The 27,128-nt window shown below is 48.5% G+C and overlaps 2 protein-coding genes across 5 annotated transcripts; one reads left to right on the top strand and one right to left on the bottom strand.

Annotated features, from left to right (window-relative positions):
* On the bottom strand, positions 1–4,884 carry Tmem186 (transmembrane protein 186). 2 transcript variants are annotated; one of them, XM_006992122.4, is made up of 2 exons: positions 4,746–4,884; positions 1–3,565 (listed from the first exon to the last, which is right to left on the bottom strand). In XM_006992122.4, exons 1-2 carry the CDS (start codon positions 4,746–4,748, stop codon positions 2,927–2,929), a joined length of 642 nt encoding a protein of 213 aa, XP_006992184.1. In that variant the 5' UTR covers positions 4,749–4,884; the 3' UTR covers positions 1–2,926. The 2 variants fall into 2 exon arrangements, with proteins under 2 accessions (XP_006992184.1, XP_076434017.1); XM_076577902.1 differs by lacking the exon at positions 4,746–4,884 and adding an exon at positions 4,133–4,257.
* Positions 4,596–27,128, top strand: Pmm2 (phosphomannomutase 2). 3 transcript variants are annotated; one of them, XM_042283557.2, is made up of 8 exons: positions 4,596–4,843; positions 9,653–9,764; positions 12,515–12,591; positions 13,324–13,415; positions 16,153–16,252; positions 16,386–16,461; positions 19,277–19,392; positions 25,534–27,128. In XM_042283557.2, the coding sequence occupies exons 2-8, from the start codon at positions 9,668–9,670 to the stop codon at positions 25,633–25,635; spliced, it is 660 nt and encodes a 219-aa protein (XP_042139491.1). In that variant the 5' UTR covers positions 4,596–4,843; positions 9,653–9,667; the 3' UTR covers positions 25,636–27,128. The 3 variants fall into 3 exon arrangements, with proteins under 3 accessions (XP_042139491.1, XP_006992182.1, XP_015841203.1); XM_006992120.4 differs by lacking the exon at positions 4,596–4,843 and adding an exon at positions 4,927–5,066; XM_015985717.3 differs by lacking the exon at positions 4,596–4,843 and adding an exon at positions 4,976–5,485.

Here is a 27,128-nt window from a genome sequence, read left to right as displayed (position 1 = left end):
AACAATTCCAGCATGGTGGTGCCCACCTTTATTTAATCCCAACACTCAGGAGGCAAAGACAAGAGGATCTCTGTGGGTTTCAGGCCAGCCTGGTCTACATATAGCAAGCTGCAGAACAGACACACACACACACACACACACACACACACACACACACACACGCATGTCTGTTGTTATCTTTGTTCACGCTCTGCTTACTTTACAGCACACACAGGTGGCTCACAACTGTCTATAATGTGATCTGATGCTCTCTTCTGGTGTGCAGACTCTCAAGTGGACAAAAAACAGCCATATACATAAAATTTTTAAAAAGCACTTTAGACAAAAAAATAAAAATAAAAAATAAAAATAGATGGAACATACTGGAAGTTAGATCACAGGGAAGGCAGCTTCCAGGATATTGGGACCTAATAGGCACCCCCTGTGTTTTTACTTCCTTCCCAATATTTTCCCAAAAGCCACAGCAGGGACACCAACAGGCACCTGTAGAGTGTTCACATTAGTGTTTTTCACCATAGCCTGGGGTGGAGACAACCCAAACATCCACCGACCTGCTGAACTGGTAGACTCCTCTCCCTCTCTCTCACCTCAGAGTCAAGTCCTGAAGAATAAACTCACATTCTCACTGACGCATAAGTATTGAGCTCTGGTAGACTCAACACCTTGAAAACATTACACCAAAGCTGCCAAACACAGGAAATATACCGTGGTTCTATTACAGATGTCAGAATAATAAATTCAGAGATGGGTTAGCGCTGCCTTAAAACAGGTGGAGACAGAGAGGGTGAAGGCAGATGACATCTGTGGCCTGAGTACCAAGATCCCATTTGGGACAGTCAAGCACTAATTTTGCATGTTTATTTGTTTTGAGACAGGGTTTCTCTGTGTAACAGTCCTGGCTGTCCTGGAGCTGGTTCTGTAGGTCAGGGGGGCCTCAAGCCTGCCTCTGTCTCTCCAGTGGAAGCATTAGATTAGACTGCAGTGATGGCTATACAATACTGAGGATGTGTTTCATGCCCCTGAACAATAAAATGGCTACAATTTGATATGCACATTTTTAAGGTTTTTTTATTTTATTTTAGATTACAGTATAATTACATCCTTTTCCTCTTCCCTTTCCTCCCTCCCATACGTACATGTTTCTAAATATAGCCTGTTCAGTCTATACTTGTATGTGTATGTTTTCAGGGCCATTTCTTATTGGATTATTAATTAGTGTGCTCTTTGCTGAGGAAGACTTCCTCCTGCTTTCAGAATGCTTAAGTTGCCTGTAGTTCTTTGTGAAAGGTTGAGGCTTCGTGGTGTGTTCTCCCTGGCTCCCCCCTCCCCCCCAATCTGTTGTTGTTAGCTTTGTTCACGCTCTGCTTACTTTACAGCAATGAAGAATGGGGAGAGGAACAGCAAGACAGTTCAGTGGGCAGAGGTGTTCGCTGCCGAGCCTGACAACCCAACTTTAATCCCAGGACCCGAACGGTATGGGGAAAAGGACTCCAAAAGTTGTCTTCCAACCTCTACATACGCAGTGGTACACACACAAATAATACATGTAATTTTAAAAGAAAAATTCTTCAAGAAAAGAAACTACTGTCTGGGCAGTGTGCCACACACCTTTAATCCCAGCTCTCAGGAGGTAGAGCCAGGCAGATCTCTGTGAGTTGAAGCCAACCTGATCTACAGAGCAAGTTTCAGGATGGCCAGGGCTGTTACACAGAGAAACTCTGTTTCAAGAAGAAAAGGAAAGAAGGAGGGAGGGAGGGAGGGAGGGAGGGAGGGAGGGAGGGAGAGAGAGAGAGAGAGAGAGAGAGAGAGAGAGAGAGAGAGAGAGAGAGAGAAAGAGAAAGAGAGAGAGAGACGGAATTACTAAAAAGCTACAAAACAAAGCATTTTGAACGGTCAAATTACAAAGATCACGGCTGCTTTCCTTTTATGCAGGTACAATTCACCCAGTAAGCATGTGTTTGTTATTATGAAAAGCAGCATATACAGTCTCCTTCTGCTGATAAATTGTTGCTTGGACAGAGTTCTTCTATCCTGATGACAGTGCAAAGCTCCCCAGTGTGAGCGGCCCTGGACCTCCTGGTGGTCAACACATTCTCAGCTGGTGCTGTCCCTACCCCAGCTGGTGTGGTGACTTCCTGGTGGGAAAAAGACAAGCCCACCCTGGGCTTCAACACCGGCCATTTAACTTTGGTGAATACAAGTGGTGCAGCCTGGAAGCCTCCTCCATGTTTTAAGCTCTGAGCTGCTGACTTACACAGCACACGGCATTTACTGGGTTTGCCCATTCTGTGGTGTTGAGTGGAACTTAGGACCTCATACATGCTAGGCAAGAGCTCTAACTAAGCCCAGCCTCAGCCATTATTGGTTATTTTCATATTCATCCCCATGAGAGAGGAAGGCTCTTCCATTTCAGAGTGCAATTCAAGGCTCAGAAACTCAATACCCTGCCCCAGGTTGAGGAGCTGAGGTCCAGCAGAACCCAGGTCTCCAGACTCCAGTCTGTGTTCCTCTGCCAATCCGCCTGTCTTCTGCTTTCATAGCAATGGGCTGCCTCGGTGATCTTGGCATAGCATTCCTCCAAGAAGTGCCTCTTCATAAAACTTCTAGCCACTCTCTGTTGGAGTGTCCTATTCAGAACAATGTTCCACTAAGGGCTTTTCCCTGAAGTTGGCTAATATCTTCCCTTTTTTGTCCCAAGAAAACCTTGAACTTTTCCTCCAGTGCTGAAAGAACAGGCACACACAACCATGCCTGGTTATATGCAGTTCCAGGGACTGAACCCAGGGTTTCACTTCCTGCATGCTAGACATACCAACTGGGCTTCAGCTCCAGTCCTGGTTATTAGCTTCTGCATTATCAATGTTCTTGGCCTTCCTGTCTAAACTCCAAGTGCACCCAAGGCTACAGGAGGCCGAGTTGCTGTTCTTTACTTAAGTGTGCTCAGCGGTCCAAACACTTGTGAGAAACGGTCTCTGTCCAGGATTCGGCCATAGCGCAGGGTAAGGTAGAAGGTCTGCTTGCCACTGTATTGCTGGATCCGAATCAACACATCCCGGACCTGGTCCTTGGATTCTGACAGGGGTATCATGTCTGACACAGCACAGTAAGTGTCCTGTCGCCACCCCCAGAAGGTCAGGTGGGCCACTCGAAGCATGGTACCTGACTCATTCACATACATGATGCCCACCAGCCTCCGGAAGAAGTAGCTCATCCAACACAGCATGGCCAGAGCAAAGCTGCAGATCCCACTCACAAGGCAGAGTGAATTGAGGGTCAGGAGGCCCTGTGAGTACCAGTACAAGCCCGGGGGCATGGCGGCCACAGTCACAGCTGTCTGCGCCAACTTCAGGCGAGATACAAAGCCAAGTACTCTGATGGCATAGAATCGATAGATTATGTGGAATTTCTCAGTCTCTGTGCCTGGTGGCTTCTCCTGTGAGGTGGGAGACCTCCTCCCCACCCACCTTTTGGGATCTCCCTGCCCAGTGCAGCACCACAGTCGGAGAAGAGGCCTCCCCCATGCAGCTGGGCCCTGAAACTTTGGCACTGCATGAAGGAGGGCAGCCTGGAAAAGAAAGAGGTTTCTTTCAGAACTCAACCATGATAATCACACAATGAACAAGGCAAAGCATTCCCTAGAAAGGTTCCAATCAACCCTAGAAAGCCACCAGGACTGCCAGAGGAAGTGATAAAGCCAGATGCTTTATTTTTTTGTGTGAAATTCTACTGTGGATAAGTACCGTACTCCTGTTTTTTACAAATAAACAAACAAACAAAAATCCTAATCCCAGCCAGTGAGATATCCCATCAAGTAAAGGTGCTTGCCACCAAGCCAGGTGACTTGAATTTGATCCCTGGAGCCAACATGGTAGAGGAAGAAAAGTTACTTATGCAAAGACGTCCTTGACGTGTCCCGTCCCCCCTCCCCGCGCCCCGCATGCCATAGCACAAGCATATGCACACGAACTGAACACACAAGTTGTTTGATTTTTTTTTTTTAACTAAGCAAAAAAAAAAAAAAAAAAAAAATGCAAGGAAACTCAACAGAACGGACAGGGCAGAGTCTGACTCTCAGGCCAGTCCTTTACCCTAGGCAGGTCCAAATAAACACAGGGAAGGTTTAGTTACAGACCTTCAACAGAGATCTACTGACGAACTAACAGTGGACTCGAACTTCGGCCCACAAGTCTGTGGGACACTTCCTCAAGAAGTAAACCAATCGGTGTCATAGTGGGAAACCCAAGTATCAAAACTGCGGGATACTTATCACAGTACCTTTGCAGTTCTCCGACTGCCTTATACGTTAGAACTGCTTTCTATTAGCCTTGCTGGGAAAGGGGACACAGCAGAAACGTGAGACACGGAAGCCCTCAGCACACTGCACAATGGTTCTCTGGAGTGAGCAGCATAGTGAGCAAAGTTTGAGCTTTGGAGTCAGAGGAAGGCTATGATCCTGGCTCTTACAGACACTAACTGTGCACCTTCTTCACCTTTCCAAGGGAAGCCTCAGAATATGCTGAGCGAGACATGTTAGGCCCTGAAACTGATGCGCGCTCTGGGAGCTGCAGCGACTCTGGCCGCCCACGTGACCCAAGGGGAACGGAGGAGGCTGGGAAATAACAGATCATTACCCCGGGCCTTCCACCGGTGGACCTCCCGAATCGGCGGCCCGGGCACCCTTCCTGCCAGTCCTAGGCCCGATCGGGACCCTCTAAACGCGTACCCCCTTTCACCGCCCTTCCTACCATGATCCCGTCTCCTCCAATGAGCAGTAAACCGACTTCGTTCCGGAAACCTGAAGAGCTTATGAGCAAACTCAGAAAAAAAGAAATAAAGAAAGAAAGTGAGTTTCTGTGTTACATCTTGGGGGACTGTAGTTCAAACCCTGTGAATGTTGGGTGAGCCATTGGGAAACCCTCCCCTTCCCGTCGTGCCTTGGGCCACGGGGCTCCGAGCGGACCCGGAAGTTCCGGGTGGAGTTCCGGGTGCCAACGAGACTTCTGACTGCAGACATGGCCGCGCTCTGCCTCTTCGATGTGGATGGGACCCTGACTGCCCCGCGGCAGGTAGGCGGCGCCCGGGAGGCTCGCGGCGGTGGAGCGGAGCCCGTGCAGCGTCCAGACCGTGGTGACGACTACCCGGGAACCAGGAGACGAGGGTCCTGAGTGGGGTGCGCAGGAAGAGGGGGTCAAAAAACCCCTTCCGAGCAGGAAACGCGTTCAAAACCGGAAAGTTTGGGTCCGGATTGCTTCGGGGGCCCTGGGGACTAGTGACCTGGATTGTAACTCCAGTTTAGCGCCCCCCCCCCCACACACACCTGCTGTGTCTCCTTTGGCTGTGTATCAAAGGCAGGTTTTCAGCTGTCTGACCTTGAGCAAATCACTTTCTCGGAGCCCCTTTAAGCGGGTGTATTGCCTGTTGCATGGGGTGCTGGTGAGAATAACAGAAATTCGTGACAGTGCCGTGCCCAGATCAAGCCGCAAAGGTGAGCCGCTTCCACCAGCCTGCAGTGATGGGGCCCCCAGGCTGTCTGCTGAGAGCATGCAGGGTCCAATAGAACTTCCTTCCCCTCAAAAACCTTGTTGTTATGGTCAAAGATAAGTTTTTGTGGGGTCAGTCTGGTGATGACAGCCTCTCTGCCTCCTTTGCACAGATTGGTGATTGAGCAGGAGTAATTCAAACTTGAGACTGGGCTCAAATAGCTTGAATGTCGCTATCTCTACCCCACCCATTTCGGATTTCGTGGGGGTGTGTTCCAGAAGCCTGTTAAGTGTAATCTTAGATACATCTTTAAAACCACCCCCCACCCCGTGGCACGCCTTTAATCCCAGCACTCGGGAGGCAGAGGCAAGTGGATCTCTGTGAGTTCGAGGCCAGACTGGTCTACAGAGCGAGTTCCAGGACAGGCTCCAAAGCTACACAAAGAAACCCTGTCTCAAAAAATCAAAATAATAATAATAATTTTTTTATTTGGCAGTTACATGTGTACAGTGTATCTCGATCATATTCACCCCCAACTTCTCTGTGTTCCATATGGAGGAAACCTGCCCACACATCCCTCTTCATTTCCATGTCTTTTTTTTATTTTAATAATTCATGAAGTCTACTTAGTGCTACACACACACACACACACACACACACACACACACACACACACACAGTCTCAGGCAACATTCCAGCAGCACCATCCATGCTGGAAAGTTAACTGACTTGATCTTGTGCAGGTAATCACAGCTGCTGTGAATTCATGAGGGCAACGCCATATATGTCCAGAAGACAGCATTTCCCAACATTCCTCCTCATCCTCTGGCTCTTACATTCTTCCTGCCCCCGAGCTTTGGCAGGGTTAATAAGATGTCCCATTTAGGGCACTTACTCTTAGCACTCTGACCAGGTCTGCTTTAACCACTGCCCACTACAAAAGAAACTTCGTACCAAGGTTGAGAGCAACATTAACCTATGGGTGTGGACATAAATATTCAGAGGCAGTTTGACAAGAAGTTCATTTGGCAAAGCAACAGTAGTAGAGGTTCCCCCATAGGGTCTATGAGCTCCTAAGCCATAGGATTTTGACTAAGTTTATTGTACCAGGCATTAATTCCCTCCTGTGGAACAGGCCTCATGTCCAATCAGAAAGTGATTTGGTTACCCCCATAGCAATCATGCAGCCTTTGCACAAGTGAACACTTATTGCCTGGCAAGTCGGTGCTGTAGCATGCAGGATCCATGGCTGGGAAGCGCCGTTACTGACTTTTCTCCCCACAGCGGTTTGCATGGCACCTCCCAGCACTGAAAGCTCTGTATGTCAGTTCCAGCCTTACTCCTCTGGGGTCTTGCAACCAAGGTGTGCTGTGTCTTCAGCAGTATGGGACTTACCATGTAGTTAGGGTGCCAGCCAAGAGCAATGGCAATAGCCTGTATTGTTTGGGGGCCTCAGGTCTCTCTGGTTAACAGTATCCTCCACCTGGCACTGAGATTTTTGTTTAATAACCCACATCTTTTAGGGAAAGACATGTACATACACATATACTTTACAAAGTAATAGGTTTTTGTGAAGTTTCTTTTTTTTTTTTTCCAAGACAGGGTTTCTCTATGTAGCTTTGCGCCTTTCCTGGATCTCGCTCTGTAGACCAGGCTGGCCTTGAACTCACAGAGATCCACCTGCCTTTGCTTCCTGAGTGCTGGGATTAAAGGCATGCGCCACCACCGCCCAGTGTGAAGTTTCTTAATATAGTCTTAGTTTTAGATAAACCACCACCCAACCCCTTCTCTACCTCATTCTACCTTTCTGAGCCACAGTTTGATCTGTCCAGTGATAACATTGTACCACAAGTTCTCCAGAGCCCTTTCTGACTCAGCTTCACTGCTCAGTACACACTAATGAGTTAAGTCAACAGTGAGGTGACAGGTAGCACAGGATTTAATCCCTGCAGGAAGATTTGAGGGTTCAGATCCAGCCTGGGCTATATAGTGAGTTTGAGGCAAACCTGAGGAACTTGTCTCAAAACAACAAAAGCCAATAGTAGTCTAGAACTGGAAGCAGAATTCTGTTTTGTAAAAGGCCATATATTAAGTGTTTTTGTCTTTGTAGAACATATCCTGTAGTAACTACTCAACGTTAGTACAAAAGCAGCCATAGACCATATGTAAACTGAGTAGCTGTGTTCTAATAAATGTATTACAGAGGCCACTGAGATGGCTCATGGGTAGAGTCATTTAACCTAAGCCTTGGGACCTGAGTTCAATTCCTGGAACCCACATGGTAGAAGGAGAGAACCAACTCCCACAGCTGTCTTCTAACCTCTCCTCGTACATTGTGGCACATGTACATGTATTTACATACACACTAAAAATGAAGTTATTATAGAAACAAACTGTTGTTCAGTTTGGCCCAGGAGCCATAGTGGTCAGGAGTCCATATTCCTAAGCCTTTGTACAGTGCTGAACTTGCAGTATTCCACCGTCTTTCATCCTGGGCAGGATAGTTAGTACTGCCATTTTCTCCCCCGAGACAGGGTTTCTCTGTGCAGCCCTGGCTGTCCTGGATCTCACTCTGTAGACCAGGCTGCCCTCGAACTCACAGAGATCCGCCTGCCTCTGCCTCCTGAGTGGTGGGATTAAAGGTGTGAACCACTACTGCCCAGCTACTACCATTCAAACATAACGAAACTGAAACCAGTGAAATCCTGACCGCCTCAGCTTCTTACAGCAGCTGTGGTTAAAGTCCCTGGGCCTCAGGGTACTGTTAGTTGTCCCGTTTGTTTTTTCCTTTCAGTGTTCTAGGGTGGAGGGCACTCCAGGTACTAGATATGCTACTGGGAAAGTGCTTCTGTTTCCTAGATAAATGGGGATAGATAAGCATGAGGTATAGGATAGCAAAGAAGCCAGGTGATCCAGAATGTATTCTCTTGTAGACATTTGGAACAATATGCGTACAGTGATCATAAGCAGTTGTAACAATAAAACTGTAATTTGAAAGAAAAATTTCCTATGTGCTGGGTACTGTGGTTAAAATATTTTAGTAGCAGATCTATTTATCATCAGCCTTTCCTGCCTTCATCCATGTGTATTCTTAGACATCACTAATCATAGTGCAGTCTGGAAGAGGAAGAGCAGGTTGACTTTTATTGCAGTTGTTGTGACATAATGTGACCTGCATGGGTTCAGTCTCTTTAGCGTGGACTCCAGAGGTCTGCGTGCACATTTCCCTGTTTGTGTAGAAGTTTGTCTGCCTGGGTGCTTTCTTCCAAATGTCATTCCATCCCTAAACAGTAAGACTTGAGAAAAGCTTTTAAAAAGGGGGTGGGGCATAGGTCTCCATGAATCATTTTCCAACTCTGGCATCCTGAAAAATCTCACACACAGAGATCATTGACAAAAATGGTGAACAGAGAACCCACATCTCTGTAGATAACCCATATCCCTATCACTTATGTTAAAAGCAGCTGACATTTCATCATAATAACTTTGTATCTCCTCTTGCTTAGTAACTTTGTAAGCCATGGTCATCATGCTACTTCACCCCTTTGTATTTTTGTTTGTTTGTCTGTCTGTTAAAAGACAGTCTTAGGAAATCTAACTATGTAGCCAAAGCTGGCCTTGAGTTCCTGATCCTCCTGCCTCCAATTCCCAAGTGTTGGTATTACAGGCTTGTGACACTATACCCACTACTGACTATTAAATTGTATCATGTAATATAAAACACCTTTAAAGAACAAAAGATTGGGGGGATGGTGCCGTGGTTAAGAGCACTGGCTGCTCTTCCAGAGGACCCAGCATCCACATAGCAGCTCACAAGCACCTGTAACTCCAGTTCCGGGTGATCTCTGCCCTCTTCAGGCACTGCAGGCATGTGGTGCACAGATAAATATTGGAACAAAACAGACAAAAAAGAATAAGCTAGATCTATGTATTAGCATAAAAAGGGCACCACGTCATAAAATAGAAAAAGCAAGTCATTGCACAGGACAGAGAACAACCAACCCTATAACCATACATATGTGAGTAGACAAGTGTGAACAGATATAACTAAATATTAAGTTTTTCCTAGTAACAGCACTGAGCTTGTGTAAAAATAGGAGCTAAATTAGTTTGCAGTTTTCATCCTATTATTGTCACTCAAAATCATCCTATTTTCCTTCCTGACATGTAGAAAATTACAAAAGAAATGGATGGCTTCCTACGAACATTGAGGCAGAAGACCAAAATTGGAGTGGTAGGTGGGTCGGATTTTGAGAAAGTGCAAGAGCAACTGGGAAATGATGGTAAGTGCTAATTACACTGTAGTGCAAGATGAACTGCTCACGAGGATGCGGAGACCTGCCGCCCGTGTCCCCTGCACTCCCAAGCCACTGTCACTTAGGTGGCACACTTTTTGCCCTCTCTGGGGAGACATTGTCTCTGCCCTTGTTTGGCCTCTGCTTCAGTCCTAGAAAAGTGAGTTCTGTGACCTTTGACAGAACCCTTTACTCATGTGTACAGGGTTAAAGGTCGTGCATGTCTGTGTCTTCACTTGTAGAACCTTTTCTCCCTCTAGTGTTCACATGTCCCTCACTGCTCTCTCACTGCAGCCCGGGCCCCACCTCCTGCCTGTGCTGTCCACTCAAATTTGTACATGCCTCTAGTCTCAGCACCTTGTCCCTGTAGCCCTGAAGGCATGTGTTCCAGCGTTCCCTAATCATAGTGTCCCTAGGCTCCATGCATCACCAGGGTCTCCAGCACAGGACTAGGAAGCTAGAGAGCCTTGGTGATAGGGTCTCACTTTGTAGCCGAGGCTGGGCTCCAACTCACCTTGTCCTTCTGAGTGCTGGAGTAACAGACATCAACCACCACATCTAGCTGGAGAGTCTTCTGGCTTCTTTCCTGGAGATAGAACAGCGGGTTTCTAAGACCTGGGCATACATTTTAGCAAGTATCCCACCAAAATTCTAGTGCCCAACCCTGCTGAGGGAGTACACTCTGATGTAAACTCAGGTCTTTGCTGCTGTACAGACTGTTATGAACCTGTTTCCCGGGGCTTCTGAGATAGCTGGCCTGTGAGAAAGAGTAAGCAGAGAGACTGGTGAACGGCTAGTTCTTCACTGTTGGTTGTAGTGTGCAATGCTCTCCTGTGAGCCAGGCACTTGGGAGGCTGAGACAGGGGAGTCAGGAGTTTGAGGTCAGATGGGGCTGGAGAGATGGCTTAGCAGTTAAGAGCACTTGCTGCTTTTATGGAGGACTCAGGTTCAGTTCCCAGGACCCACATGGCAGGTCACAGCTGTCTGTAACTCCAGTCCCATGAGGTGCACATACATGCATGCAGGTACTCATACATACCAAATAATTTTTTGTTTGTTTGTTTGTTTATTGAGGCAGTTTTTTTATGTAGTTCTGGCTGTCCTAGAACTTACTCTGTAGATCAGGCTGGCCTCGAACTCAGAGATTCGCCTGCCTCTGCCTCCTGATTGCTGGGATTACAGGCATGTGTCACCATCACCCAGCTTTCTTTCTTTTTTTTAAGCCATCATGAGTTTAAAATAGACAAAAACCACACTGTTGTCCCAGAGTCATGTTAGTCCTAAGGACATTTGGGCGGGATAGTTCATTGTAGGATACCTAGTACCATCTCTGGCCACTAGTTGTCAGTAGAGTGCATGATCACAGGCACCCACACGCAGTTTGACAACCTGAGGTCTCTCCAGACATTGCCCAGTGTGTCCTGGGGATCATGGTCCCATGATTGGGGACTCAGCATGTCTTATCTGAAAGCACAAGTCTGTGGGTCAGATCAGATACTGGGAAGAGTCATCTCTGCAGTCTGTAGGACATATTCCACTTCATCTTCCTCAGAGCTGCTCTCTTTAGAAATGCTATCAGCATCATAACTAGGCATATTCAGCCCAGAAAATCCTGTCACAGGGTGATTACCATTCCCGCTTCTGGAGTGTACTTAACAACGTGCTCTGAGAGGTTTGTATCACTGTGGCAGAGCTGGGTGTTTGAGAGAGGATGTATATAACGAGAGTCAAAACACTCATACGAGAAGGCACCTAAGAGCTCACCTTGCATCAGCATGTGTGGTGGACATACCTGTAATCTGAGCACTCAGGAGACTTGCTGTGAGCTTGAGGTCATGCTGGACTATAGAATGAGTTCAAGGTCAGCCTGGGCTGCGTGAGGTCCTGTCTAAAAAACAAATAGGTGGGCATAATAACACATGCCTTTAGTCCCAGCACTTAGGAAGCAGAGGCAGTCAGAACTTTTGTGGGTTATATGCTAGTCTTCAAGTCTAAATGAGTATAAGAATCATCTTTTAAAAAGAGCTTTTTTGTTTTGTTTTGTTTTGTTTTGTTTTTTTGAGACAAGGTTTCTCTGTGTAGCTTTGCACCTTTCATGGAACTCACTTTGTAGCCCAGGCTGGTCTCAAACTCACAGAGATCCACCTGCTTCTGCCTCCCAAGTGCTGAGATAAAAGGCGTGCGCCACTACTGCCCAGCTAAAACAGCTTTTTAAAATTTTTATTTTTATAAAAAAATTATTTTGGGGTGGAGATTATTCAGTGGGTGAAGGCACTTGTCAACCCAAGTCCAGTACTGCACACACATAGAAGTGAGAAGCAACCCCACAAATTGTCTTCTGACCTACACACACCATGGCATAGACATGCCCAAGTGCACACGTACACACAAAATAATAAATGTTTTAAAAAGTTCAGCCTGGCAGACCTGACCTGGCAAGCCTGAGAGCAGAGTGTGGCCGTCCTCTTTGTCCCTTGTTCCCTGCTGGCTCACGACAGGAATGGGCCAGCATCTTACTGTGCACACTGGCAGGCTGGAGGCAGGGTCCATCTGCAGCTCTTTTGTCATCCCTTAGACCTGGAGTCAGAGCTGCTGCCAGAGTCCCCAGCCTCTTGATGAGAAGGGATGGCACAGCCTGCAGGTACTCAGTGGGGTCCTTGGGGGTGGGTGTTGAGGAAGACAGAGAAAGGCCAGTTTCTATTCAATGCATCCTCAGTTTTATCTTGTTTTGGTTGTAGTGATTGAGAAGTATGATTATGTGTTTCCAGAGAATGGCTTGGTAGCATACAAAGATGGGAAGCTTTTGTGTAAACAGGTAAGTTCTCAAGGATACAGCTCATTCTGTATTACTACTAATATGTCATATGTAAGCCAGCACGGCTGGAGCAGGAAGGTCAAAAATTCAGGGGCTGCCGGGCTAGAAAGTGAGTTCAAGACCAACCTTGGCAACTTAATGAGACACTGTCTCAAAATTTATAAAAACAGTAAAGAAAAGGGGGACATAGAACAACACATTACATGTGATAATGAGTGAATGCCTCCGGGCACATGCTGGGGAGCGCAGGGTGGGAGGGAGCGAATCTTCACACTGTATTCTTTGTTAAGTTTGAATTTTGCCCACGCAGCTGTTGCTTGTTCCAGATAGTGACTGCATCTTTATAATGGCCTTTCAAAGCTGCTTGAGTGCCATGTTTCTATTAGAATAGCCAAAGCTAGAGCAGGCCCTTCACCCAGGGGCCGCGGAAGAGAAGCTGTACTTAGCATTAAGAATAATTTCGGTAAGCTCTCTGGCCCTTCCGGGAAGTGTGTGAGAGAGAATGGATTCATCCCTGAGTAATGAAGCAGAAGATGCTTCTGCTGGGTGTCTGTGTTTGCCGGACATTTTCCGCCAACAGAAGAGAGGAAGAGGTGAAAGGACAGCAGGATGTGTCACTGTCGCGGCTGGCCAGCCTGTGGCCTCTTCAGTGTCGGAGGATCTGGCTTTGCCATGAAGCCACTTTAAAAGTACTTCCTGTTATATCAACTAACTCATGCTTTGTTTACCTAGAGTATTCAAGGTCATCTGGGAGAGGCAGTGATCCAGGACCTCATCAACTACTGTCTGAGCTACATTGCAAAAATTAAACTCCCTAAGAAAAGGTGGGCTCACTCTGAACAAAGGAGGCTCTTCTGAAATATGGAGCAGTGGGTTCTCCAGGTGCATTCATGATCACAGCCAGAAGCCAGCACTCAATCCAGCTACTTGGAAATCAGTCTGTATAGCCAGCCACATGAAGAGTTGTAAAAAAAGATGGCTGCCCGTGTGATGAGTGCTGGACACTGAAACCTGTGGCTCAGGGCTGTCAGGAGAGCATCCTGTGAAACAGCATGCAAAGAGCACAGCCTGATGTGGTGGCGTCTGCCTGTGATCCCAGTGCTGGAGAGGCTGCGGCAGGAAGGTCACAAGTTCAGGGCCATCTTGGGGAGTTATAGCTAGACTTCTATTTCAGGAAAAAAAAAAAAACAAAAAAAACATAAAAGTAAAAAGGGAAGAGGCCAGGTGTGGTGGTGCACGCCTTTAGTCCCAGCACTCGGAGGGCAAAGGCAAGCAGATCTCTGTGAGTTGGAGGCCAGAATGATCTACATAGTGAGTTCCAGAACATCCAGAACTACACAGTGAGACTCTGTTTTTAACAAAACGGGGTAGGGGCAGGTGTGAGCGTCAACGATGTAGGAAGCTGAGGCAGGAGAATTGCTGTGCATTTTAGGCTTCATAGTGAGTTCCTGGTCCACCTGGGCTACAGAGTGAGATCTTATCTCAAAAAAAGGGTCTCGGAGACTGCTGTAACTAAAGTACCTGCCACACCAGCATGAGGCCAAAGTTCAGATCCCTAGTACCCACATCAACTGAGTACGGTCATGTCATCTGAAACTCTAGCCATGAGGGAGTGGAGACAAAGTCGCTGGGGTCAGGCATTGAAGTCTGGCTTCAAGGAAAGACTGTTTCAGAAGATAAGCTGGAGAACAGTGGTGAAAACAGTGTCAAACACTAGCTGTGCATTATGTGCACACATACATTACATACACATACATACAACACACACAGATACACACACATACAGGAGCACACATAATTTTAAAAAGTATCAGAAGCCCACAGTCTGAAAGTCTTAAGGAGGCCTTCAGGCTAGATGTCATATAAACTGCTTAAAAATCACATTGTAGGGATGAGAGGGTTCTAGGCTCAGTGAGGAAGAGTGCTTGCTCTACAGAACGGAGAGCCGGGTTCACATCCCCAGACCTCACAGAAGAGGTTAGCTGTGGTCCCATGGACGCCTATCTGAGCACTGTGGAGGACAGAGACAGGACCATTGGACTTGCTGACCCGCCATCTAGCCGGGCTCATGCAGAGACTGTCTCAAGGGACCAAAGTGATGGAGCAGGTACCCCATTCCCTGGACCCATGTGGTAGAAAGAAAGAAAGAATAGTCTCAACTCCTACAAGTTGTCCACCTATCCGACCTGCCTCTCACAAAATAAATTTAAAAAAATTTTTTTAGGCCAAGCATGGTGGCACTGGCCTTTAATCCCAGCACCTGGAAGGCAGAGGCAGGCATCTCTGTTAGTTCAAGGCCAGCCTGGTCTACAGAGTGAGTTCCAGAACAGCCAGGACTTTTACACAGATAAACCCTGTCTCGAAAAACAAAACAAAAATCTAAATGTGTATTCTGAGTCTAAAACTAAAAACATGATTTAAATAAGTTTCTAGCCATCTTCCCTGGTCTGCTTCCTTTTCTGTGATCACATCAAGCCGGAATGAGCAGTCTGCCTCTGAATAAGATTTCCTGAGTCATTAGCGCGGCTCCATAGTCTAAGAACCTGTCTGTATCCTCTGTTAATGACATCAGTCTATTCAGGGGCTCACTAGCAAAGCAGATGCCTCAGAAACAGATGTGAGACTCCTGAAGGAGTGAGTGTTCTTATGCTGGGATCCTTTTCCAGCCCTTTATTACTGTGAGATGCTGTAATCAGTTATAGTGGGAACAATGAACCTCAGAGTAGCTGTAGTAACATGCTCTGTTTAACCCAAGATATCCAAAACATCATTTTATCAAATAGTCGATGTAAAATAGGACTAGGGAGACAGGGTGCCTTAAGTCTGTAATCCCAAAACTGGGGAGGTGGAAGTAGGAGAATCAGAAGCTCCAGGTCATATATCATCAGCTACATGATGAGTTCAAGGACAGCCTGGGCTACATGAGACCCTGTCTCAAAAAGTGGGGTGTGGGGTATTCCTCCCTTGGTGTCCTTCCTCCTCTTAGGAGTTCATAGTTTTGTTTCCTTTACTACATCTCCTTTTACTTTGGCTGGGAAGGTAGGTCAGCCAGTAAAATGCTTTCTGCTTAAGCCAGGGTACCTGAGCTTGCTCCCTCGCACCCTCAAAAAAGCTGGGTCTGGTATGCATGCTTACAAGCCCATTGCTGAGGAGGCAGAAACAGGTGGATCTCTGGGGTTTGCTGATCAGGCATTGTTGGTGAATTGGGGAGCTCCAGACTCAGTGAGAGACCCTGTCTCAAAAAATAAGGTGGAGAGCAATCAGTGAAGAAACCCACTATGGACCTCTGGCTTCCACTTGTGCATTCACATTTACATGCACACATACATACACACATGAAAAAAAATCTGTGAATGATGATTCCATTGCTTTTCCATGCTAAATCTCTATCCAGCTCAATCTGGATTAGCTACATTTTGAGTCTATCATACTATGTGGCTCAAAGCTTCCATGGAACACACACAGCCCATAAGAAACCTGGGTCACATACTCCCGCTGTGTAGAATGTAATGTTGCCTAAGTAAATAAGGTATTTTGTATTTGGGGGCTTTTCCTCCCCAGGGGAACTTTCATCGAATTCCGAAATGGCATGTTGAACGTGTCCCCTATTGGAAGAAGCTGCAGCCAAGAGGAACGAATTGAGTTCTACGAACTTGATAAAGTGAGTTCTCAGACATACTTGGGCAACAGCCAGGTTTGAGAAAAGAAGCCAAACCATGTAGCCTATGGCCAGTGTTTAAAGTGCTTCTACACTGCGATGCAGTGGATAATTGGTATCTTTTTGTTTCTCTCAGAAAGAAAATATACGACAAAAATTTGTAGCAGACCTGAGGAAGGAATTTGCAGGGAAAGGCCTCACTTTCTCTATAGGTATGGTGCATACCCAGGCTTTGGTCCCTATGGCCTAGAGCATGTGGTGGGCTGCTGAAATGCTTAGTGCTGTGGTGGGTAGGATGGTTGTTAGTGGGGAAACTGAGGTTCCCTTATAGGGTTCTTAGTCTCAACAATAAAAGAACTTAGAAACAGACTCAGAAGGAATCATGAGGATAACTTTATTAGTTTCAGAGAAAAATAGTGTCTGTAAGGTGAAAGTCCCAGTAGCCACCAGGAGGAGAGACGGAGGGAGAGAGAGTTGTGCTTTCAAAGTTAGAGGTGATAGAAATAGGTTACTAAGAAAGGGCAAAGCACCCCCCAAGAACGGAAGGGGATGGTGAGCTGAGGAGCCCCAAAAGCATCTAGCCAGGCAGTGTGTGGTCTTTTTGTATTAGGTTTGTACTTGATTGAGCTCTGTTCACACAGTGATTCAGGGTTAGGAAGAGCTTCCAATTTTCCTCTGAAAACTGGCTTCTTTTACTTGTTAATCTGTCTCTCTCTTTTAAGATTTATTATTATTTATATGTTTGAGTGTTTTGCCTGCATGAATGTGTGAGCACCATGTGCATGTTGGATGTCCAAGGAGGCCAGAAGAGGATGTGGGCTGCCCTGGAACTGGAGCTCCAGACAGTGTGAACCACCATGTAGGTGATGGGACCCAAACCTCTACAAGAGGAGCCAATGCTTTTAACTCCCTAGCCCCAACATGTTTTGTTGTTGTTTTTCCAGACAGGGTTTCTCTGTGTAACCCTGGCTGTCCTGAACTCGCTCTGTACACCAGGCTGGCCTTGAACTCACAGAGATCCACTTGCCTCTGCCTCCTGAGTGCTGGGATTAAGGCATGAGCTACCAACACCTAGCAAGCAACATGTTAATCCTGATGTAGATTTTTTTACTTTCTACTCCTCTACCATAGTTACACCCAAAGCCTGTAGACTGTGGACCAGCAGCCACAGCTGCAGGATACCCCCAAGCCAGGAAGTGGTTTCCATGCCGTTGGCTCTGGTTCTACCTCTGTACCCAGCGGTACTTTTCCTGCCTGCTCCTCTCCCACACAGAAGAGCTGTGTCCTTCTGTGTGAACAGTAAAAGCTTCACACCTTGGTACGGAAGAGAAGCCTTGCTGAACTCCAGGAGAGGTACTATGAGCCTCTCAGATGAAAGAGACTAAGAGGACTTGAAATCTTGCTGTGTGTCACCATTACGGAGCCACAGGAATGAGTGGATGGCTTTTACAGAGTACGAGTCAGGCTCAGAAACAAGAGAGTTGTTGAGGCTCAGAGGCCTGTGCTGACTGCCGCTGAGCCAGTGGTGGCTCTGGTACAGAGTTCTGCCGCAAGCCTGATCTCGGCCTCATCCCTGGGTAGCACAGACCTATTAAGTTTTCTTAGTATATTTCAGTTCGTTGGGGTGGGGCACACAGGCCACAACACGTGTGCAGCCCAGAGGACAGCTGTGAGGAGTCGATCGATTCTCTCCTTCTGCCTCATGGGTCATCAGACTTGACAGCAGTCACCTTTACCTGCTGAGCTGTCTCACACATCCTTACCGATAAATGCTTCAGACATGTTCATTTCTCCTGGCAGCACGGTCAGTCTTGACTTACAGCCTTTAGCATGTGAGCAGGCTATAGGAGAACTGGCCCAATCAGGAAGATTTTTAATAATTCCTGAATTGTTAAGTGAATGCCTTTCTAATAGCTTTGGAAATGTTTTGGAGTTTTTGTTTGTTTGGTTGGTTTTTTGCTGCTATTAAAAGTACCCCCATATTGGCTGGAGAGCTAGTTCAGCAGTTAAGAGCAGTGGCTGCTCTTCCAGAAGGTGTGTTCAATTCTCAGCATCAGTGACAGCTCACAATCGTTTGTAACTCCAGTTCCAGGGTTTCTGACAAAGCTTCCTCGGGCACCAGGCATGCATGTGGTACCCAGACATACATGCAGGCAAAACACCCATACACATGAATGAATGAATGAATGAATGAATGAATGAATGAATGAATGGTTTTAGGGGGTACTACCTGTAAGTTATCTTTCATGTAATAAACCTATTGCTTGCAGGATGAGCTCATACAGCCTGCTTTTGGCATTTTCCTAGGTGGTTTGGCTTAGCTAGGGGTTTTTTTTTGTGTTTTTTTTTTTTTGTTGTTTTGTTTTGAAAAGTTTTCACTCTGTAGTCCAGACTTGCCTGGAATTCACATGAAGCCCAGACTGACCTTGAACAGTTCCACAGGGATAGGGAAGCCCCTACTAGGCTTTTACCTAAGCCTGCTTCATTTATATTTGTCTCTTCCTTGAAGAAGCACTAAGAGAGATGATCGCTTAGACCCAGGTTTGATAATTCTGGGAAAGGGGCTGGAGAGATGGCTCAGTGGTTAAGAGTACTGGCTGCTCTTCCAACAGTCTTGGGTTCAATTCTCAGCACCCACATGGCAGTTCACAACTGTCTGTAACTCCAGTTCCAGGGGCTCTGACACCCTCATGCAGACATATATGCAGGCAAAACTCCAAGGTACATTAAATAAATAAATCTTAGAATAATAGTAATAATAATAATTCTGGGAAAAACAGCAATGAACCTGTCCATAGGCATTAAGTGGTGAACAGGGATATTAAAAAAATAAAAATAAAAATAAGCTGCATTGTTTTCCAAAAGTTGTTACCTCCCTCCTCTCACCTGAGGCTGTGCTGGGGATGTGACTCAGCCCCAGGCCTGCTAGGCAAGCCCTGTAACCACTGAGCCACCCCCCCCCCCAACCTTCTTTAGCCTCGTTTTAACCCATTCACCTTCTTGGTGTGTCCCCTCCCCATCCTGCAGGTGGCCAAATCAGCTTTGACGTCTTCCCTGATGGATGGGACAAGCGGTATTGCCTGAGACACCTAGAACATGATGGTTACAAGACCATCTATTTCTTTGGAGACAAGACTATGCCGGTAAGTAGGAAAGTCTCCTGTGCCGTTTGGGCTTGGCGGGGGAAGCTAGAGCAGGCTGTTTTGCCATCTTACTCTGCCTGCTGGCCCTGCTAGCCTCCCTCCCCTGAAGAGCTTTGAGGCCCTGCCCCAGTGGAAGCAAAGACTGTAGATCACTTCCAGTCGGCCTCTTGAACTAAGTACTTCCCACTTGGAGTGCCTGTCAGATCACCTGTTGTCACACCCTCTGCATTTCAGCGCTAGCTCTCCAGAGGCAGAGGCAGGCAGGTCTCTGTGAGACCAAGACCAGTGCGGTCCACAGTGAGTTCCAGGCCCGCCACAGTGAGACCCTGCGTAGAACAAACAGAAAGGCAAACAAAGCCTTCACCACTGTCGCTTTATTCTCCTGCTCTACGTCCACTACCACGTTCACTGTACAGTGCACACTAGGTCACAAACATGAGAAGATGGGGGGTACCTGAGTCTGATGCTCAGAGACACTCAGAGAAAACTGGAGCGAGGATCTGCACACACTGTGCCAGAGAGGGGCACAATGAAGCCATTTCCTCAGAGACACTTCGGCAGCATTGTGAGGCTCTCCCTGGACGGCTGCCTAGTGCCACCATCCGAGGCCTAAGAGGAGCCTCCATGCCAGCTGCTCACTGCCTGGGCTGGGGTCTGTTATTGTGCCTGTCTGCTTCCCACCCTGCACTGCCCACATCACCGGGTTCAGGCATGGTGGCCACTCCAAACCCAGTAGGGTATCACAAATGCTACAGCTGTGGAGCTCTGGTCCCTTTGATGGCTGCTCTGTCAAGACCTGCCCTGTCAGAGGTCTACCTCCCTGAGGACAGTGGATTATTTCACTTACTGTGACAGCCTCCAGGTTCATCCTTACAAACAGCAGTAAGAATTAATTCCCTGTGTTGCCAGGCAGTGGTGGCACATGCCTCTAGTCCAGCTCTCAGGAGGCAGAGGCAGGTGGATCTCTGTGAGTTCCAGGACAGCCAGCCAAGGCTATTACATAGGAAAACCCTGTCTCCAAAAAAAGCAGCAGCAGCAGCATTTCCTTTGTTATGGCCGGGTAACTGTGCACTGTGTGGGTATGCTGTCCACCTTACCCGTCCATGGGCAGACCGTGTTCTCTCAGCCACCGTGAGTATCACCTCTGATCGCAGGACCGTGGTTCACTGTGCGGATGTTTATCTGTGAGCCTGACATTGCAGACCTAGAGACAGGAAGCAGCCTCTGGACACTGTCTTGGGCTGACCTGAAAGCTCGGGCCCAGGAAGCCAAGTCAATAGTCAGGCCTGGACCAGACAAACACTGCCACTGCACAGCAAGGACATCACGACAGGAAAGGGCAGCCTGTGCATGGGTGGTGACGCACACTTTCAGTCCCTGCACTTGGGAGGCAGAGGCAGGTGGATCTGTTGCTCAAGGCATACCTGCTCTACACAATGCATTCCGGGACAGCCCTGTCTCAGAAACAGAACAAAACAAAACCCAAAAAAGGCAGCCTCACAAACCATATGTCTGTCCATTCAAAATCAAAATGTATCAGAGACTCCTGCAGCTCAGCAGCAAAGTAAGAACCTGATTTAAGGGGCTGAAGAGACATGGCTCAGTGGTTAAGAACACTGGCTGCTCTTCCAGAGGACCCAGGTTCAATTCTCAGCACCCTCATGGTGGCTCAAAACAATAGATAACTCTAGTTCCATGGGAATCTGATGCTGTGTTCTGTCTGGCCTCTGGATACCAAGCACATACTGGTGCATAGACACACATGCAGGCAAAACACCAATACATAGAAAACAATTTTTTTTAAAACTGATTTAACATGTTTGAAGGCATATTGCACCAAGGAAAACACACAGTGGACTCCTGGGCCTGTGGGGGTCCACATCTGTAATCGTAGAACACAAGATAACAAGTTCAGGCTACAGTGAGAGCCACCTTCCTCCAACTAGACTGGCCATTATTAATAGACACACAGGAAAGGAGGTAGAAGTCAATGGCCCTTTACAGGGAATGGGGAGCTTGCCTCCAAGATGTGATCCTTTAAAATTTTCTCCTCCAAGTCTCCCAGGTCACAGTCCTTTGCCTCCAAAGAGAGCCCAGCTACCTGCTGGTACACTTTTGAACTGGTTCATTAATAGTCTGTTGATAACTAAATGCTGTTAATGGAGAAAGCAGAGGATCTAGTTTTCAGGTACCTGCGGGATGCAGCCTGAGCTGGACATTCAGTGAACTTGCTCTCTGTACTTCCAGCCCCCACACACATTCCTCCCTCCTGTAGCCTGCAGAGGCCCCTCCCATTCAGTGGTGCATCGTTTCATCCTCCTGAAATCTGAGGGGGACCATCTGAAAGTCAGCTCAGGGTGGTCAAGGGTGAAGGTGGTAAACCACCCAGACGGGAAATGGCCCCACCGCTTGCCACAGTAGTGAGACTCACAAGCCTGTCTCTGAGAACCTCTATGGGGATGAAGTTCCCCTCTAAAGGAGCCCTGTGAGGATGAAACAGGGTCCTGGGAGGTCTCAGGGCCTGGCTAACCCAAGGAGCTTGGGGTTACTTTTTTTTAATATGTATTGGTGTTTTGCCTGTTGCCTGTGGAGGTCAGAAGAGGGTGTCGGGTCCCCTGGAACTGGTTTCACAGGTGGCTGTGAGCTAGCATGTGGGTCCTGGGAGTCAAGCCTGGGTCCCTGGGAGAAGAGCCAGGGTTCTAACCCTAAGCGCCTCCAGCCCCAGGGGTGCGTCTTTTCCTGCACAACCTCCTCACAGCCCAGCTCAGCCTCTAGCTCTGTAAGAATGTTGCAGAGAGGTTTAGCTCTGACTGAGACTGAGAGGTCAGGGCCTGTAGAAAACCCGGGAGAGGGCTTACCTAGCCACTGGTACATTCCTAAACAATCAAGGTGTTCGTTCAGAAATCACATCCTGCTGTCTTCAGCCATGTTTGGGGTGAGAACTTGGATTTTGCCATCCTGGACCGGTGACAGCTTACAATGTGTTCTGGCCACCCAGTTCTTTACCGAGGGGATCCCTGGATGATGCCATGCTCTCCATAGTCTGCTTCCTGAACTGATGGATTTTTAACCAGGTTACAGGTTCTCAAACTAGCTTCAGGGGTTTCCTGGGTCCCTGCCTGCCTGAACACCAGAGTGCATGGTCTACTGGTCTTGAGTCTGGTTCTTCAGTGCATAAACATCCCTCACCACTGTCTGGGCTTTAGTTCGGGGAAGCACAGGCTTTGACCTCTGGTATGCAGTTGACTTGGTGGGGTCACAGAATCTGTCTCCTAGATACATAGTCATGCCAAGGCTGGCCCATAGCTGTCTCCTGCTCCACTGCCGAGAGGAGCAGAACAGTGGTCAAGTTCCAAGCCACCCACAGACCTGACCTCCACTCCAGGGCCTGCGGCCCAGCCCACGTTGCACTCCACGTTCTAGTTCTAGACTGGGAGAACTGGACTCACCTTCGGTGCACATTCAGAACCTCAGGATTCTAGCCTGGCCCTGCCTGCAGACGGCCTTTTGTTTGTTTGATTGGTTAATTTTTTTTTGAGACAGGGTTTCTCTGTGTAGCCCTGGCTATCCTGGAACTGGCTTTGGCTTTGTAGACCAGGCTGGCCTCGAACTCACCGAGATCCACCTCCCTCTGCCTCCTGAATGCTGGGATTAAAGGCACGTGACACCGCTGCCCCACCACCACCACCACCACCACCACCACGCACACAGGGCAGGCGTGGTTTGTTGTTGTTTTATTGTCAGATTTCCTGGCCTCCAGGCAGTGCTGCTCCCTTGAAAGCAGTCCCTTCACTACGGTGCCTGCCTCACCCAAAAGCAGGCTATAAAGTTTTAGCATGGAGTCAGTACAATGAGAGTGTAGGCTAAAGTGTGCAGATAATCAGTCTGTGCTGTGGGTGGCTGTCCACGCAGCAAGTGCACGCCGGCCATGCAGCAGCTCTGGATCCTTCTTGTGAAAAGGGGCTCACAGACTGTGGACAGTATTGGCATTATCCCCACGAGGGAGGGTAACCAGTGCTCATCAATCCCGGCTTCCCTTTCCATTCTCAGACCTTGGGCATTGTAAGGATTTAAATATTAACAGGCTGACTTCCAGATGCCTTGGGGATAGGATGGCCCATTCCCAGGCACAGCCTTCCTTCTCTTCTTTAGGAATAGTTTTTGTTCCGGGAGCTTGGGGTAACTGAGCTTGTCCTAGCAGAATCAGGACATATGCATATCCAGCCCGTGCACTCTCTAGTTCCCAGACCCACTAGCTCAGGCCTGCTTCTGTTTCAGATGACCTCAGACCCACTGTTCCATGCTCTGTACAGCCTGAGCTTTGTTTTTTGAGACAGGGTCTCACTCTGTAGACCAGGCTGGCCTCAAATTCATGAAGATCTGCCTGTCTCTGCCTCCCGGAGCGCTGGGATCAGAGGCAGCCCAGTTTTGATTTTTCACACCTGACATAAAGTGTAGACTGCCTCAAACAGCTCACAGGTGCGGCTCGCTGACCCAGCAAAGCAGGAGCATGGAGCCCGCTGTGTGGGTCAGTGGCGGATGTAGCAGCGGCATAGAACCAGTCTAAGCCTTGTGCTTCTGGAGTTTCTCTTCTAAGGTAGTAGCTTCTGTCAGGAGCCCCCACTGCACCCCAGCCATTTGTAGCCAGTTTTATGGCAAAAGCCCAGGCTCTGTGACCACAAGTCCACCTCTAGGAAGCTGACATGAGCTCAGGCTTAAAGGGCAGATTGGGGAGAGGAGGAGGTCTGCAAAAGGAGGAAGGTGTGATCCAGCCTGCTTTAACTGCCAGGTGGGAACAAACTGGCCTTCAGGAGGAGTGCTCCAGGCATAGCCTCACCGTGGGTTATTGCCCCACCTCTGGCGTGGTTCTGCCGGGAGAGTTTGCTGTTCCAAGGTGACTGGGTTTAGGACAGTGACTCTTCCTTGGTGCCTCCAGTTTTGAAAGGTGTGAGATGGGTTTGGTGACTGGCACTCAGATTCAGTTAGGGCTGAGGCAGGATGTGACGACTTCATCCTGCTTTTAGTCCCCTGGGGTTTGAAGTAGATGCTTTATAGCAAAAGCAGCTTCCAAGTGCCTGTGGTCCAGTCTCCAGAGAGAGCCTAGTCCCATGGTTTGTGACTTCTGGGATCCCTGTGCCAGCTCCTCCATCTCTGCCTCATTAAAATCAGTGATGGTGGCCTGTGCCTGTAATCCCAGGCAAAGGAGGCCAAAGCAGGCATGTTAAATTTGAGGCCAGCCTGGGCTGTGCAGCCTAACTTCCTCAAAATGGGTAGTGGTGATGGTGATGATGATGATGATGATGATGATGATGATGTAGCTGTGCAGCCTAGCTTCCTCAAAATGGTGGTAATTAACTGAAAGCTGGGGAGATGGCTCATGGTCACACATCTGCCACCCAAGTGAGAGACCTTTTCAGATCCCCAGCCCCTGTGTAAGCAGCCAGGCACAGTGGTGCGTGCTTATCATCCCTGCACTGGGGCGGCAGGACAGGTAGATCCGAGGACCCCCTGGCCAACTGGGCTAACCAAATCAGTGAGGCCAGGGTCAGTGAAAGACCCTGTCTCAGTGATATGGAGAGTAAGTGAGAAAGACCCAGTCAACCTCTGCCCTCCAGATGCGTGCACACACATAGGAACGTGCATGCATACGTACACCACACAGTCGGATCAGCTCAACTCAGTTCCCTCTTACTGGCCACACTTCAAGTGCCCAGTCACCCATGTGCCCAGTGGCTGTGGGCAGACTGACCGGCCATGTTCATTTCACAGGGTGTGAACAACCCCACTCTAGGCTGCCTGCCCCTCCAGCACTCCTTGTGACTTTCCAGAGAAATTTGGGCACAAAGACAAATTAATGGCTGTGAGATTGTCATTTACTGTGCTTTTTCCCTAGAATAATAAGCCGTAGCCAGATCCTCACAAAGGCATTCTGATGCCTTTCATGAGCATAATTACCTTTTGAGCTCGATTTTGGTTCATGAGAAGGTTAAACTCCTTGCTCAGCGTGACTAAAATGTCATTCCTTTCTTGGAAACTAAGGGAAATGAACTGAAGAAACCTCCCTAGCCCAGGAACATCAGGGTGGCAGCAGCCAGGGACCAGGACAAACCATAGCCTACTGCTTCTGTTGTGTCTCTGCAGGGTGGCAATGACCATGAGATCTTCACAGACCCCAGAACTGTGGGCTACACAGTGACAGCACCTGAAGACACACGCAGGATCTGTGAGGAGCTCTTCCCTTAACACCAGAGGAATGGGGTCCTGGCCAACAAAGCTGAAAGGTCATTCAGGGTCAGGGGTCACTTAGTGCCAGAGCTGGAGTCCCTCCTCATGTGCATCTGCCCCTAGCCTCCAGCCAGGCTGTTCTCATGGGTCCAGTCACACAGGGACTAGAGGTCATCTTACTGGGCATGCCTCCACCTCTGTCCAGCATCACCAGCAGCCCCAAGGGAAAGGAAAGCACTTAAGTCAGAAATGGCTGTGGCTCGGTGTGATGGCTCACGCCTGGACTCTGTACTCAGGAAGCAGTACTGAGGCAGGAGCATTGCCACAAGTTGGAGGCCAGCCTGGGGGTACAGAATGAGACCCTGTCTCAAACAGAATAGTGGCTCTGGGGTTGGGGGCATAGCCCAAAGAACACTTGCCTGGCATGGATGAGGCCCTCTCTTGGATCCCAACCAAGATTTAGGTACCTTAAAACAGAAGTATTTCACCATTCCCTTCTCCCAGCCCATGGTCTGAGAGCCAGCTGATGGGATACATGGCTGGTCTTTGAAATTTCCCCATGATGATACAGGAAAACACAAGCATGTGCCTGGGCCCCTTACCCTTTGTGGAACTTGAGATGGGGTTTGGAGAGGACTGTTTTGAGACATGGTCTCCCTATGCAGCCCTGGCTGCCCCAGAACCCGCTCTGTAGACCAGGCTGAGCTGAGCTCAAGGGCTTTGCCTCTGCCTTACAAATGCAGATCACATGCACCAACACAGCAGCAGGGCTTCATGAAAACCTGACAGTTGTCAGTGTTCAGACCCTGTTACCACCAAAAAGGGGGCCCTGATGATGGGAGAAAAACAAGCCATGCACAGCTACCCACCTGGACAGAACTAAGGCCAGTGTCCTGCCGGAGGACTGCTATTTCTGTTTTCAAGCCGGCTTCCTGTGTGTGAACTGCAGACCACTGCTTGGCCGGCCTGCCTGCCTGACAGCTGGCCAAGTGACAAGTGATCCCAGTTGTTACCTCCACTGGCCTGGCTGGACCTATCTGCTACATTTTACAGCAGGAGAGCGGGCCGAGGAGCCAGCAAAGCCAAGCCCTGTCTGCAGCCCTTGCCGCCAGGCTGCTGACCCAGGTAACAGACCCAGTTCCTGAGGGTGGCATCAGCAACAGCACGATGACCACGGCAGCAAGGGCTGCCACTCCTTCAGCCTCTTCCTGGAGAACCTCAGGGACAGCCTTCCAAGAATTTTTCCCAGGCCGCTTTCCAGTGCCGAGCAAACGGTTCTGCAGCCCGGCTCCTGGTTGGGAGCCCCTGCCCTTTCCTGCCTCCAGCCACTGTGAGTTCCCACTGCCCTGCCCTTGACTGCCCACACTGGCACCTGCTGCTGACCCCTTCACCTCTGCCCACCTCCACAGAGTGCCAGGACCTCCACCCTGTGACATCTGCCCTTGAATTTTATGGCAGTGCTCTGAATACTTACCCAGGGAAACACATTAAAGGGACTGCATCGTTCCTCA

Source organism: Peromyscus maniculatus, chromosome 8 (genome assembly GCF_049852395.1).
Source record: "Peromyscus maniculatus bairdii isolate BWxNUB_F1_BW_parent chromosome 8, HU_Pman_BW_mat_3.1, whole genome shotgun sequence".
Lineage (NCBI taxonomy): Eukaryota > Metazoa > Chordata > Mammalia > Rodentia > Cricetidae > Peromyscus > Peromyscus maniculatus.
This window is presented reverse-complemented; position numbering and strand designations above follow the sequence as displayed.

Excerpts from the sequence above, each read along its gene's own strand:
- Pmm2 (XM_006992120.4), top strand. The coding sequence starts at position 5,013 with ATGGCCGCGCTCTGCCTCTTCGATGTGGATGGGACCCTGACTGCCCCG. Across the intron at positions 12,592-13,323 it reads GGAAGCTTTTGTGTAAACAG|AGTATTCAAGGTCATCTGGG; the intron begins GTAAGTTCTCAA and ends TTGTTTACCTAG. Across the intron at positions 16,253-16,385 it reads AGTTCTACGAACTTGATAAA|AAAGAAAATATACGACAAAA; the intron begins GTGAGTTCTCAG and ends TGTTTCTCTCAG.